General features: G+C 41.9%; 1 protein-coding gene across 1 annotated transcript in view; it reads left to right on the top strand.

Moving 5' to 3' along the window:
• Positions 1-16,375, top strand: part of LOC126267526 (synaptogenesis protein syg-2-like) — a 973,159-nt gene that overhangs the window by 942,210 nt on the left and 14,574 nt on the right. The window contains exon 12 of the mRNA XM_049972828.1: positions 13,648-13,950. Within this exon, the coding sequence (XP_049828785.1) occupies positions 13,648-13,950 (303 nt within the window). The remainder of the gene's footprint in view (positions 1-13,647; positions 13,951-16,375) is intronic.

Here is a 16,375-nt window from a genome sequence, read left to right as displayed (position 1 = left end):
CACCCCCCTAAACGTAAGCTTGCGAACTATGCTATACTAAGGAGCTGCTGCCTTTGGCGCGTGCGTCGTCTGCAACTGACAACGCAGAACTCTCCCGCGTCTGGGCGGGCATGCGCGAGTCGCAAATATAAAAGAATTGAACTATAGTAGACATCTCTTGGCCATGGATGCCACATTTTCTATTGTTAGTCGGCTTATGTCCTCCTTGTTCCGTACGGCAATAGTTCTTTCGTTGCCAACGTAGCAGAATTGCTAATATCGACGCTTTGTCGACATATCCTGATATTTATCTGTGAATTTTACACCACTCAAACAACATTGCTGAGGCCAGACCTTACTGACATTTAAAATAGTAGTCAAGTTATAAAACTCGAGGTTAGACACAGAAGCAAAAATTCCATCATTCTATGTTATAGATATTATACTTTAAAAGTACTGGAGCGCTTACATCTCTTTAAACATAAACAAAAAAATAATAACAGAATTCAAAAACAATTAACTTTTAGCGCTGCAGTAAGACCATGTTTTAGAAGAATTCGTCCACCCTGTACCCTGTTCCTGGGATAATCCACTACGTTGTAAGATTATCTTTCTCTGATTACAGTTCCACTCAACATAAAAACTGTGCTGTCGATATTTCCTTGTATGTCAATATATCCCAATGGTATCCGCTAAAGGAGCTTATTAAAGTTTTAGAAAGATAGCGAACGTCGCACCTGCGTCTAGTTTGAAAAGAGATGATGTACCTAAAGAACAGCCAATTATCACCAAATTGAAACACTAAAAGCCTATAACACATTAAGTAAATGGTAGAATGTTAATTATGTTTCGCGAATCGAAGCGTTTGCATTCATGTTTTCCTTCAATACCATGTGAATTTTTTCACGATAATTCCGTAAATAAAACAGTTGTGTGCTTAAAATTATTTAATATTCAGCGCTGTAAGACGAAGTCCAGCGATCACTCAATACCAAACGTAATTGCTGGCAACTACATAACACGACGAGTTTCTAGTTAAAGCCCTGGGTCGAAAATGTTATTAATCACTCACGGCATTCGACAGTAATTAATAACATGGTCTGTGTACAGTAGTCGCTGTTACGATTAGACAGTATGTGTGTTGAGATCGTCCCAGGAGAGAGTGTTGCGGTAATTTGGTCCGAGCGCTGCATGTTGCACTTTATCGCTCTGTGGAACAGAAATTTTGTTGTCCTAATTACCGTGTATTGACAGTGGCCCACAGGATCTGTGTACTCACTCAGCAGGATGTACAATCAAATCCGTGTTGAAGTCAATGAAATTGCTGTCACTTGGAATCTTTCCAGTTGCATTGGTGAAGAGTCACGAGAATCGTATGAAGCTGGAACGGCTTACGAAACATTACCTGATTCCTGTTTTATCCATAAATTATGTTTCACTAGTACATGTTAGTGTAGTTCCATTTTCTGCGACACCAAAGGCTCATAAATTGACGCAAGCATGTTTTGGCTGCTTCATTGAAGGTGCAATTTTTTCAAATTGAATTGTGATTTGCAAAGGATGTTTACGAACTGGAAAAATGACAGATCTCCGGAAAACCAAAGTTAGTTTCTATTTCTTGATAATTAAAGACTTGCGAAAATGCTTAGGTCTTTATTTCATGAGGCCATGTTCGCTAATCCGTGTAACAGTGTAGGTTGTCGCGGCTATTTTCCTCTTCAGTCGTTTGTTTCTTAATTTGTGAACTCGTTACCATTTCGTTTTATAGACTAACGCTTCTGTCGATGTATATACAGCATCCTCATGAAGGCCGTTTGCAACAATGGCAGCAACAAATTTTTGTAAAAGAGCATGAGGAACTGGTGATGTACACGGTAACGTGTTACTGAGTATTGCAAATACCTTTAACGAGTCATAAGTTGCGTCTGAGCGCAGAAGTTTTTCTGATTTCCCTATACATTTCGATGTTTTTCCAGATGGTTTCTTTGAATCTGACACGAGCAGTTTATATCACTGTTCTCCTGCAGCCCCAGTTGGTGTTTCAACTCACACTAGATCGCGTGTTACTTATCGAAGGAAAGTTAAAGTTCAATCTTCTGTTCCCTTTCTTCGTGGAACCACAATGAAAGCAACTTCTTCGTAATTGCACATTTGTGTAATTAAAATGTTGGATAATATTCCGTATCGCCTTCCTTCACACTGTTCTCTGTAACACATATGAATTCTTATTTCCACGCTATCTACGAGGTTTCAGAGACGTTAAGAGACGCCACTTCTCATATCTTTCCCGTTCTACGATTGCTGCGCTGCAGAGTGTGAGAAGAGTTCCAGCGACGTGTCCGAAGCTCGTGGTCTCGCGGTCGCTTTCTCGTTTCCCGAGCACGGGGTGCTGGGTTCCATTGTCGGGAGGGTAAGGGATTTTCACCTGCCTGGCGATGACTGGGTATTTTTGCTGTCCTCGTCATCTTATCACCATTCATAAATATGTCGAAATTGGACTTAGCAAAGGTTATAAATTTGTACAGGTGTTGATAACCGCGCAGTTGAGCGCCTCCCCCCCCCCCCCCCCCAAACCAATCATCATCATCATCCTGCGACGGTACACTCTAACTTTCAAACGATCCCAAGCAAGCTCGGTCAGATTCAAGGCAGTAGTTAAGCACGCCATTCCATTCTGGTGATTTCTACTTATTGGGTGAGGGTCTCTGATACGTCGTCGATAAATTTTGAGTGTTTGGCTTAGCAGAGTTGCCGTATCAACAGTACAGAGGAGTCGGCGTCTGGGTTGTAAGAGCTCTCTCAAAAATGGCTCTGAGCACTATGGAACTCAACTGCTGTGGTCATCAGTCCCCTAGAACTTAGAACTACTTAAACCTAACTAACCTAAGGTCATCACACACATCCATGCCCGAGGCAGGATTCGAACCTGCGACCGTAGCAGTCGCACGGTTCCGGACTGCGCACCTAGAACCGCGAGACCACCGTGGCCGACTAAGAGCTCTCTCAGATTTTTCCAAATGGAAGCAAACAGTTTTGGGATAACCATTTTCCACCATGAGTTCATGTACGAATCATATTCTCTGTGTTCTGTATCTCACGACAGCGGTTATTTGTTCGAATAACAAAACCACTTTACCTGCCAGATTTACATTTCCGCCTTCTTGCCAACAAGTAACAACGTATTTACGTAGGCCTCGTTGTCCCGTTTATGACAGAAAACACAGCGTGGTATGCTGAAACGCACTATAATGGCGCTTTAATTTTTCCCGATTTGTATAGTTGTCGGTTGGCAGTAATTTTCTGTGTACAAAAGGGTACTGATATCAATAAATGATTCCGCAATGCTTTTATTTTCGAGCAGCTTATGTGATCTTCAAGACAGGGCTTTGGACTTAAGCGAACTTCGTAGTTTGACAACTTGTCTCCATTCTTCCATTTCCTCCTGTAACAGTGGTCAGATTCATAAAAATTGAAAATTTTAACCTGCTCTGTGCATATTCAAAGATTACTCCATGCTGCATATTGTCAATATGTGTTCGTTTTAGCTTCAATATTCGAAAAGTTGAATTTTTCGGCATTTAACACTATCTCCCTCATCGTCCTATACAGCTCATGTTCGTTGTGGCTTAATGTCTGTGTTCCACGGACGCCTTCCTTTACTATTTAGAGTTTTTAGCTACTGTTACAACTTTATGGAAAACTTTCCGATTTTCTCCAAGTATTACAAATACCCAAATTCGAACTACATCTTGGAGAAAACATTTATACTACCCAAAATATGAAAGTTAAATGTCTAAAAATTACCATTGTGAATTATTTAAACACATACCTTGATATCCAAATAGTTTAATGTTTACACACTGGCGTAGTGTAACAAATACGCTCTTCCTACGTACCAAGTCTACGTTTCGTTCGCTGTAACGAACTTATCCTTGTCTTATTAGGAGACATCGCTCTTACGATTCCTGAGAGCACTGTAACACTATAACATAGCTGCGGACGCCTAAAAGCAGCGACGAATTAGAGTCCATTTACGGTGGGTGGATTTGGGGGAAGAGACTAAACAGCGAGGTCAAGGGTCTCATCGGATTAGGGAAGTACGGGGAAGGAAATAGGCCGTGTCCTGTCAAAGGAACCATCTCGAAATTTGCCTGGAGCGATTTAGGGAATTCACGTAATACCTAAATCAGGATGGCCGGACGCGGGATTGAACCTCCGTCCTCCCGAATGCGAGTCCAGTTTGTTAACAACAGCGACAGCTCGCTCGGTAAAAGTCCATGTAGCAACATATATACTGACATATATCTACCCACACATGACGCCTGAAAAGTGCACTTTAAACAGGTCACCGCAAATGTGCAGCTGCAGCTGGGATACTGTAAGGATGATAACGTCTCCATTTGGAAACGAGCAAGATGTGGGATGTCTCTTTCAAGATCGACGCATAGTTCAGCCCAACATTGCACTCGGACGGAGGATACCCCGGCTCTGCCCTGCATGCGACACAAGCCATCGCATTTCCAGTCCCTCCCTCAGGTGATTCATATGTGAAAGATGCAGCCACCATCACTATTAGATCATTTTAACAGCGTGGTGACCGGGAGGTGGGGGGGACTGTCCAAGTGTTTCCAGTAGGCACGCACGTAAGCAAGCAGCAATTTGATCCACAAACCGCGCTGGATGCCACAGGGACCACCTGTCTTTTAGTGGTTACTAGTACTATTAAGAATGTTGTATATAAAACACTCAAAAATTCCATATCTCATTACAAAACGTATTTGAAAAGTTAGCAATGCGCACCCGACATTCTTCACACGTAATTCAGACTATCTGGATAGAACCTAATATTACTGTATCTGTTGTACCACTCGAAATATAGGTTCTTCCTCTGTAGGGTGAGGTATTAACATTGCTTCATCCTGACCTATTTTTATGCGTAGCAAGAACTGTACAGTAATCAGTTTTGCGTCTGCTGTAATCTCTATTAGAATAAGTAATTATGTCTGAGCCAACGTGATTGTGGTAATGCACTGCTGCTGTCGGGGATGTTCTGGCTTCAGTCACTGTCATGTGTCACAAACTATTTTATAATCCGTGCAACCGCAGCTGTTCAAGGGCATGACGTTAGGAAGACCCCGCGTACCTATGGTAAAATTGTTGTGTATTAACATACCACCGGTTTCCCAGCTTCATTTTGTCCAGGAACGACAGGTAGGCATAAATTTCTTAACGTTATTCATCTGAAGATGCTGCTTGAAGCCACGAAACAGGCCGTGTTTTTAACCATTCTACGGGCTGTAAGAGGAATTCTCGTAACATCATGACTGTCATGTGTATTCACCTTTCTTCATCATACCTAACGTGCAACACGTGTTACACAAGTGATTGTATATTACAGAGTTCCTGTCACACATTATTTTCAGATACAGAGCAACTGTACCACTTTACCTTAGCACTGCGTACAAGCTGGCTAAAACTTTACTAACCTTCAGTTATACAATACAGTATACATTGCTAATACACAGTTGTCTATAGCACTTGATGCGAAAGCCTCGATTTTACAACTAGTGCTGACACCTCGCTTTTAATATGCAGCTAGTAACAGATTTTTCTCCAGGTGCAATAGAATATATATATTTGTTCGTCAGTCTTCTGAGTGGTATGATGCAGCCCACCACGAATTCCTCTCCTGTGCTATGCTCTTCAACTCAGAGTAGCTGTTGCAACCTACGTCCTCAATTATATCCTGGATGTATTCCAATCTCTGACTTCCTCTACACTTTTTGCCTTCTACAGCTCCCTCTAGTACAATGGAGGTCATCCCCTCATGTCTTAACACATATCCTGTCATCTTCTCCCTTTTCCTTATTAGTGTTTTCTATATATTCATTTCCTCTCAGAACATCCGCAGTTTTTACCTTATCAGTCCACCTAATTTTCAACATTCGTCTGTAGCACCACATCTCAAATGCTTCTATTCTCTTCTTTTCCGGTTACCCCACAGACCATGTCACTACCACACAATGCAGTGCACCAGACGTACATTCTCTGAACTTTCTTCCTCAAATAAAGTCGGATATTCGGTGTTAGTAGACTTCTCTTGGCCAGGAATGCTCTTTTTGCCGTTGCTAGTCTGCTTTTGAAGTCCTCTTTGCTCCGTCCGTCATTAGTTATTTTACTGGCTAGGTAGCAGAATTCCTTAACTTCATCTACTTCATGACCATCAATCCTGATGTTAAGTTTCTCGCTGTTCTAATTTCGTTTGCTTCGCATTACCTTTGTCTTTCTTCCATTTACTTTCAATCCATACTCTGCACTCATTAGACTGTTCATTCCGTTCAGTAGATCACCTGATTTTCCTTCACTTTTCACTCAGGATAATAATGTCACCTGCGAATCGTATCATTGATATCCGTTCACGTTGAATTTTTATTCCACTCCTGAAACTTGCATTTTTTTTTGCATCACTGTTTCCTCGATGTAAAGACTTGACAGTAGGGGCGAAAGTGTACATCCCTGTCTTCCAGCCTTTTTAATACGAGCACTTCGTTCTTGGTCGTCCACTCTAATTATTCCCTCTTGACCGTTCTACGTATTGGAAATGACACGTCTCTTCCTATAGCTTACCCCTACTTTTTCAGAATTTCGAACATCTTGCACCATTTTACATTGTCGAACGTTTTCTCCAGGTCAACAAATCTTATGAACGTGCCTTGATTTTTCTTTAGTCTTGCTTCCATTTTAAACCGCAGCGTCATAATTGCCTCTCTCGTGCCAAACAGATCTTTATCTACCGCATCCTCAATTTTCTTTTCCATTCTGTGTATTATTCTTGGCAATAACTTGGATGCATGAGCTGTCAAGCTGATTGTGCGATAATTATCGCAGCAGTCAGCTCCTGCCGTCTTCCCGTCTTCGGAATTGTGTGGGTGATGCTTTTCCGAAAGTCAGGTGGTATGTCGCCAGACTCATACATTCTATACACGAACGTGAATTGTCGTTCTGCTGCCTCTTCCTCAGCGATTTTAAAAATTCTGATGGATTGTTATATATCCCTTCTGTCTTATTTGATCTTAAGTTCTCCAAAGCTCTTTTAAATTCTGGTTCTTATACTAGATCCCTGTCTCTTCTAAATCGATTCCCTTTTCTTCTATCGTGTCAACCAAACGTTCCCCCTCGCAGAGGCTTTCAATGTATTCTTTCCAACTACTCGCTCTCTCCTTTGTATTTAACAGTGGAATTCCCGAAGCACTCTTATAGTTATCATCCTTGCTTTTAATGTCATTGAAGGTTGTTTTGACTTTCCTCTATGCTGAGTCTGTCCTCTCGACAATCATTTCTTTTTCGGTGTCTTCACATTTTTCCTACAGCCATTTCGTCTTAGCTTCCCTGCACTTCCTATTATTTCATTCCTCAACGTGTTGCATTTCTGCATTCCTGAGTTTTCCCGAACATTTTGTACTTTCTCCTTTCATCAACCAATTATAGTATTTCTTCTGTTACCCATGGTTTCTTCACAGTTATCTTCTTTGTACCTATGTGTTTCTTCCCAACTTGTGTGACGGCCCTTTTTAGAGATTCCCATTCCTCTTTGACTGTACTGCCTACTGAGCTATTCCTTATTGCTGTATCTATAACCCTAGAGAACTTCAACCGTATCCCGTCATTCCTTAGCACTTCCTATTCCACCTATTTACGTATTGATTCTTCCTGGCTTATGTCTTGAACTTCGGCCTACTCTTCGTTATTGCTGTATTGTGATCTGAATCTATATCTGCTACTGGGTACGCCTTACAATCCAGTGTCTGATTTCGGAATCTCCGTCTGATCATGATGTAATCTAACTGAAATCTTCTCATATCACGCGGCCTTTTCCCAGTATACCTCCCCTCTTCTGATTCCTGAACTGAGTATTCGCTATTACTAGCTGACACTTGTGCAGATCTCAATTAGTCTTTCTCCTCTCTCATTCCTTCTTCTACTCCATTCCCCTACAACTACATTCCAGTCTCCCATGACTATTAAATTTTCATCTCCCTTTACGTACTGTGTTAACCTTTCAATATCCTCATACACTTTCTCTATTTCTTCACCATCAGCTTGTGACGTCGGCATGTATACGTGAATCATCGTTGTTGGTGTTGGTTTACTGTCGATTTTGATAAGAACAACCCTATCATTGAACTGCTCACAGCAACACACTGTGTGCGCTACCATCCTATTCATAACGAATTCTACACCCGTTATACCATTTTCTGCTGCTGTTGGTATTACCCTATACTCATCTGACCAGGAATCCTTGTCTTCTTTCCACTTAACTTCTCTGACCTCTGCTATATCTAGATTAAGCTTTTGAATTTCCATTTTCAGAGTTTCTACTTTCCTTACTGCGCCCCAGCTTCTAAGATTCCATTCCCCGACTCGCAGCACGTTATCCTATCGCTGATTATTCAATCTTTTTCTTATGGTAACCTCCCCCTTGGCAATCCTTTTCTGGAGATCCGAATGGAGGACTATTCTCGAATCTTCTGCCAATGGAGAGATCATCATGACAGTTCTTGAATTACAGGCCACATGTCCTGTGGATACACGTTACATGTCTTTAATGCAGTGGTTTCCATTTCCTTCTGCATCCTCATGCCGTTGATCATTGCTAATTCTTCCGCCTTTAGAGGTAGTTTCCCACCAGTAGGACAAGAGAGTGCCCTAAACCACTGTCCACTCCTCCTCCCTGTTTGACAAAACCATTTTCAGAATGAGAGGTGACTGTTCATGCCGGAAGTCTTTGGCCTCCAGTGCTGATTATTAATAAAAATTTGAACAGCAGTGGGATTCGAACCAAGGACGGAACAGGTTTTGATTACGATTCAAAGACGCTACATCTAGACCACGGTAATGCAAGTATTATGTCTCGTGTAGGCGAATTTTCTTTAATGAATGTATCGAAAGTGATTTTTCATGGACTGACTGGCTTCTATATTACGCATCAGACCTCATTTTGTGCTTAGGGGACAGAGATAGATTATTGATGTGTTGGACTTCGCAGTGCTGGAGTACTGGCTGTTCTTCATGTTTTAACCCACATGTTAATACATTTCGATTAAGTGAATATCGAAATACTCTTACTTGGGACGCTCCATCGTATGTACTCTACTGCCCATTAAAATTGCTACACCACGAAGATGACGTGCTAGAGAGGCGAAATTTAACCGGCAGTAAGTAGAAGCCATGATATGCAAATGAGTAGCTTTTCAGAGCATTCACACAAGGTTGGCGTCTATGGCGACACCTACAACGTGCTGACATGAGGAAAGTTTCTAACCGATTTCTTATACACAAACAGCAGTTGGCCGGCGTTGCCTGGTGAAACGTTGTTGTGATGCCTCGTGTAAGGAGCAGAAATGTGTGCCATCACGTTATATTATTTAATCGTGAACATGAAGGGCTAAAGATGCCACTGTGCTTCAATTATGTGCAGTATTGTGCAACCGTATGTTTCTATATACATTTTATTCAACTGATATGTAGTACACTCCACTAAGGTAGTCGTAGAACTCTTCTGCAGGTCAGTATTATGTTTTTTATGTTCTCTGCAATATTTTTTTGTTTAACACGTACTGCACATTAGGTGTGTTGAGAAGAGGTGAATTATACACGTCCGTGACAATACAGACCTTGATGGCTAGCTATGTGCAGTGCTTACTACAGCGACATTGGCACAGCCATCCTTACTCGTCTAAATATAGTACATGCAACTAGAGGGTTTACTGTAAAGATGCCTTGTTACACGAAAAAAATTAATCAGGGAAATGGAATGTTCACAAACCGCACTCGTAAGGGAGAGAACGTATTTCTAATCGCTACAATAATGGTAATAGTGTACGTTGCTTTCAGATGGTTTTAATCAGCTCATGTATGCATAATGTACGTTGAACAGATAGAGCCAGTCACATTTTTGTAACTTGATGCGGATTTGTTAAGTGTTTGATATACATTAGTGTTTCTTTCAAGACTACTAGTCTCTTCCTCTTCAGGAACCTGCGTGGGTTGTAAAGCAAAGGTCTCTGTGTGTGCACTGCCGCTTGCGTATGGAGGTACCGTTGGTAGCAATTAGCCATTCCCCCCTGCCATCACTGCACTAGTTAAATCATCCTACACTTCGTCTCAGAGACACTGTCTGCCTCTGTCAGTTGAAAATCGGCTGTGGGAGTGAAAGTGCGGTGCAGGGGTACTGGTGGTGGTTGACAGTGACATTTGTTGCGCAGAGACAGGGTGGAGCGAGGCTGAAAGCAGTGATAAAGCTGGTTTTTATCAGACCTTGCGGGAGACATCCTGCATTTTACATGTTTTAAAATAAATACGTTGTGGTGACCACGGAAATCCAGTGATAGTTTCGCAAGTGTAACAAATTGTTTAGAGTGTACAATGTCTTGGATGGTTTGACACAGGTTTCTACACGAACTTTCCGAAGCTTGTACTATTTCACAGTAATGTCCTAGTGGGGCACTTCTCTAAGGTATCCTGATATTAATGTCATAGAGTGTCAAACATTTTTTTTTATCTCACTAAGGACGCAAAGACGACTACCTTACAGTGAAATATATACTTAGAAAGTGTGTATTTCGTGCACCGAGGTAATTTTCAAACATTTAACTATTGACAATCAATTTTATTTATCTTGATAATCCACTGCGCTAATGTTTATACATTGGACTTATTGGACGCCCTGTACTTATTTTAATCTCTGTGCATCTTCTTGAGATGAGATTAAAGTTGGGTAATTGGAACAATAGGGGAAATACAACACGATTTCAGCAAAGTTGCAACAAATTCCTACAAAACTGTACGTAGCAATGAAAGTCGGTCATACACTGGAGTGATAACATAAAATGCCATTATGCACAATACTCTGCTACAGAGAACAGAAAACAATGTTGCAAATATTTCTTGAATGTCACACACAATCTGCATATGGTCTGAGGTGATTTTTGCGATATATCTAACATTAACTCTGCCTGATGTGACATTTATACATCATTCAATTGACCTAGAGGAGTAAAGGCAGAGGATGGAGAGGCATTTTGAGTCACACATAATTGTAATTTACATAAATCTGAAAGCATGTCATAAATTCGACTTGCATAAACATAAGAGCGCAAGTGCGCTACTTGGAGTTAGGTGGCACCCATTTTGGGTTATTAAATTGGTTATTAAGATCAGGCTAAAAGCATTTGACCATAACTGAATTTGCATGTCCCTTACTAAGATCACAAATGAGCAGTATTTTACATTAAAGTCATCATTACACCAGATTGTTTACGTGACGTCGATTGACTAAATATCGGATTTCTTATCATCAGGAGAGCAATAGGCCCTTTCACATGTATGCCTACAGTTCCAGTAAGTTATATTCCATAACAACGCACACTTTTGAGGTTCTTTTTTACTTGTTCCCCCTTAGCGTTTCGTCCGTTAAATGTTTTTGTAGGGCTGGACATTAAACTGAGAAGTACAAAAGAGTTTATTAGTAGCACCCAATCTTTTAGAAATATGCCAGCATGTTTCTTGCTGAAACATTTTGCAAATTTCTGTAAGAGTGAGTGCCGCTAATAGACTCAACTCGTCTGTTCAGGTGTTCTTAGTCATAGATATTACTACCTCTTCATTGACAATATTTTAGCTGCTCCTATTCTTGTCTTACTGAACCAATAATAATTATTTATCTTCAGCTGCACTGCATATTTCTATACTGGATTTAAGAAGATGTCTTGACTGAAGGAAATGGTTCAAATGGCTCTGAGCATAATGGGACTTAACATCTATGGTTATCAGTCCCCTAGAACTTAGAACTACTTAAACCTAACTAACCTAAGGACATCACACGACACCCAGTCATCGCGAGGCAGAGAGAAAATCCCTGACCCCGCCGGGAATCGAACCCGGAAACCAGGGCGCGGGAAGCGAGAATGCTACCGCACGACTCTTGATTAAAGGACTAAAGCTTCCTATCAACGGTAAATTTTTAAAATGGCCCCACGATATTGTTTCCTGTTCCTCTCTGAATTTTTCGGATAATACTTGTTATTTCGTAAAACAGGTTTCCTAACATCTTTATTATCCAACAAAGCTTTGTCAATCACACAGTGAACTTCCTGGAACTAAGTATTTGTCATTTTCGTCCGTGCTATTAATTTCAAAAAGCCACATTAGTCTACGACTTGATATTATTTCCATCCCCTTTTTACCTTTACTTATTATTTTCCTGCCTAAATACCCTCAAAACTGAGGTATTTATACCCATATGTTAGGTCCAATACAATACGAACTTGTTTTGTCCGAGACAACCCAAAAGCACCACTGTGGTATTTTAAGTATCCCTAGGCATCCTATTGTTATTAAATGGGCTAAACTTTGTCGCATCCTACAATATAGGGAATAATATCAATTCCGCCATTCGGAGTAGCCGAGCGGTTCTAGGCGCTACAGCCTGCAACCGCGCGACAGCAACGGTCGCAGGTTCGAATCCTGCCTCGGGCATGGATGTGTGTGACGTCCTTAGGTTAGTTAGGTTTAAGTAGTTCTAAGTTCTAGGGGACTGAAGACCTCAGAAGTTAAGACCTATAGTGCTGAGAGCCATTTGAACCATATCAATTCCATCTAAAGATAAAATAAAAATTTACTATTACATCCTAGAAAACGAAACACACAACACTACAGTCTCATTTTCGTGCGCCGAAAATCCCACTAGAAATAGATAACTGATTGCTCTCGTCAAACACACAGTTATGTTATTTAAAACCGCATGCGTAGTTTTGATCCTTCGTAGTTCACACTGCAGTGTGGTTATATGTTCTGTCACCAGCATCAGCGTTTCGAAAGGATTCTTCTCCACTTCAAACCGTTGTCGGGAAGTCCTACTACTCAACCTTCGCAAGCCTCTAATTTCTTACAACGCACCGTCAGGTTAGCTATCAATTCTGCATTGTAGTATTAGGTTTTATGGACCTGCCGTATGATCCATTGCAGACTTTTCCGAAATATAGCTGTTGCTGATGCATGTCCTCGGGCCTTTTTAACTGTTGTCATTGAAGCTACAATGTTCGAGGTTGTTAGGCGTCATAACGTTTAATTTCTTTCATACGAACAATTCTACTCCCGTTTTCTCCTTGCCACCAACACTCCCCCCGTTCTAGGATTTTCTTCAAGATGCTCTGGTGCTCAAGAGTATTATTGTATTTTGTTGTACTGTTATTTATGTACCTTCCGTATTCTTCACATTAATCACCAGAATAAACTATTGGTAATGTAAGTCTGAAGGATTTTGTGACCATTGTCATTGTTGTCAAAAATCTTTCACGTTGCTAGGGTTTTTCTGGAAGGTTGACAATTCGATGCCCTCCTCCCGCTCAGATTTTCTTCATAATCTTCTGGTGCACAATGTCCGGTCACCTTGACCACCAACAGATCCTGAAGAAGATGACGATTGTGTCGCCGAAACGTCGATCGCTCAAAAGAGATATGACGTGGCTTAACACTCTAGAATTATCTTAAACCTGTTGCTTGTATGAACTGCATTCACTGTCAGCTATGCACGGCTCACTTTATTAAACACAATGGCGTTGTGATGAGACTGGCGACACTACAGCGCTTTCGGCCACACTGTTCTAGGCCCTCCCGACCAGCTGGAGATGTCGCCGCTGTTGGGCGTGCTGCTCGGCTTGGTGCTGGTGCTGGTGGTGGTGACGGCCGTGGTGGTGGGCACGCTGAGAGCGCGCTTCAAGCGGCACCCTCGCAGGGGCGCGGCCGACGGCGGCGCCGGGGGCGGCGGGGGCGGCGACGGCCGCAGGCGGCGCATTCCGCGGCCCGGCGACCTCGCCTTCAAAGAGAAGGCCGCCGCGCTGTTCGCGCCCGCGCGCCACGACCGGCACGACAAGGACGAGATCAACCCGGACGTCATACCCTCCAACTCCGGTGCGGGCGCCAGCCGCTCTAAAGCGCGTCACACAGTATAATTTGGTCAATGCACGGAGCCGCATTCTCATCCTTACCTCTGGGCTAGTCCGTCACTTTGATCGGCAGTTCGGCCACCTCAATTACATGGGCTGTGCAAACCCTTCCTCCATTAGGAGTACCCACCTCAGTTGTTGCAATGGCATTGGATTTCGGCAATCTACTCGGAGAATGAACGTGTTTATTTATTGAAATCTTGCCGGTACTGACTCAACTTCATAGAATAATTACTTGTGGACACGTCACCTTTTAGCTTAAAAATTCTAAGAGGTAAATGTTCATGTGTGAAGTCCGTTCGCAGCGGAAACCCCACCTTCAACATTTTCGTTTCCTCAGTTTTGCCATCTTCACAGGTAAAGAGACTGGATTTCGGTAATCTACTAAGACAATGAACGTGTTTATTAAAAAACGTATGTCTGACGGCTTTTGCGACCAGTGTAATATCAGCGCACGCTCCGCTGCAGAGTGAAAATCTCATTCTGGAATCATATCACAGGCTATGGCTAAGCCATGTCTCCGCAATATCCTTTCCTCCAGGAGAGCTACTTCTGCAAGTTTCGCAGGAGAACTACTTTGAAATTTGGAAGGTAGGAGACGAGATACTGGCAGAAGTAAAGCTGTGAGGGAGGTGCGTGAGTCGTGTTTGGGTACCTCAGATGATAGAGCACTCGAAAGACAAAGGTTCAGGTGCCGAATTCGAGTCTCGGTCCGGTACACACGTTGACTCTGTCAGGAAGCTGCATATCAGCGCACGCTCCGCTGCAGAGTCTAAATCTCATTCTTCGACCAGCCGCGGTGGCCGAGCTGTTCTACAGTCTGGAACTGCGCGACCGCTACGGTCGCAGGTTCGAATCCTGCCTCGGGCATGGATATGTGTGATGTCCTTAGGTTAGTTAGGTTTAAATAGTTCTAAGTTCTGAGGGACTGATGACCTCAGAATTTAAGTCCCATAATGCTCAGAGCCATTTGAACCATCTAAACCATCATTCTTCCAACGTGTTTATTTATTGAAATCTTGTCAGTACTGACTCCAAAACTTAGAATAATTACTTGCAGACACGCTACCTTTTAGCTTAAAAATTATAAGAGATAAATGTTCGTGTGTGAGGTGCGTTCGCAACGGAAACCCCTCCAAGTTATTATGAGTGCAAAGTTAACAGCTATAGCTGTAACAGATCACAGGTATTCCTTGCAAGGTAGAGGAAAGTGTGAGAATTTGACGCACCTAAGGGACTTTGACCTTAATGTTTATTCTGTAATACGTAGAGACTCAAATATTCGTATAGCGTTAGCCACATGTGTATATTGCACCATATCTTAAAATTCACCAACCTTACAAAAACTCTCTCCGTTTTCATTGTGTACGCCCTCCACATCTGAACAGAGAAATCCATTCTTATAAAAATGAAACACAATAATATTTTGATTTTCATCAAATATGTATTAACATATTTCATTTAGCTATCTACTTTCATTAGTGTGAAACTGAAGTGCGTTAAAATGACGCACTCAGCCTCCGTGTGTCAAATTACCACTACAAGCATGGCTTATATGACACTAAAGTTCCTCTATCAGGCTTTGCTTATTGCAAATAATACTTATATAAGTTCTGAGTTTTAATATTTAGAGATAGTCGTAACACCAAAAACTTGTATTTTAACATAACTGGGAATGGTGTACGTCATATAATCTAGAGATCAAATATTAGAAGAAATGAGGACAAAATAAAATCGTGCTTCTTGCGCCGACGACTAGTTTCTGCTTTCTACGTGCTTGTTTGTGTTACTTCACACCAGATAACAACACAAACCAGATAGGACTAACTCTCATAGTTACAGATTCAGTAACGTGCGTCATTTTACCCGCTGCGCGAAATTCCCCCACTTTCCCCTAATAGGCAATCCACGATGCTCAACGTAGACGGTGAGCAAAATAAACTTAAATATGTCGTCTGCCTTACAATAGGGAACCCATCTTACTTTATCTATAACCGGGATGGGCGAAGTAAGTTTGATGGCCTTTCTTATGAGGTACGAAATGTCTTTCAGTCTGTTAGCATTTTGCACAAACTGTAAAAAAGTGGAAACTACAACATAAGATAACACCAAGAAATCTGATAGCTACATGGAAAATTATGAGGGCAGCACCTGAATCTAATTTTAGAATGGTTGTGAATCACGACATGTAGCCATACTTACAAGGGAAACTCCACATGGCAGCCCACTCAGATAAGATGAGATGGTAAGATGGCCCAGTGAACGCCATGACAGCTAAAGGATGACAACTGCCAAGACTACAGGCAGGAGAACAGGCAAGTCATTGACTGGGCCGAGAGATCATAATTTTGTGAAAAAAGGGCACTAGGGAAGTTTCACCTTGGATCTCC

Source organism: Schistocerca gregaria, chromosome 4, assembly GCF_023897955.1.
Source record: "Schistocerca gregaria isolate iqSchGreg1 chromosome 4, iqSchGreg1.2, whole genome shotgun sequence".
In the NCBI taxonomy this organism is placed as follows: domain Eukaryota; kingdom Metazoa; phylum Arthropoda; class Insecta; order Orthoptera; family Acrididae; genus Schistocerca; species Schistocerca gregaria.
This window is presented reverse-complemented; position numbering and strand designations above follow the sequence as displayed.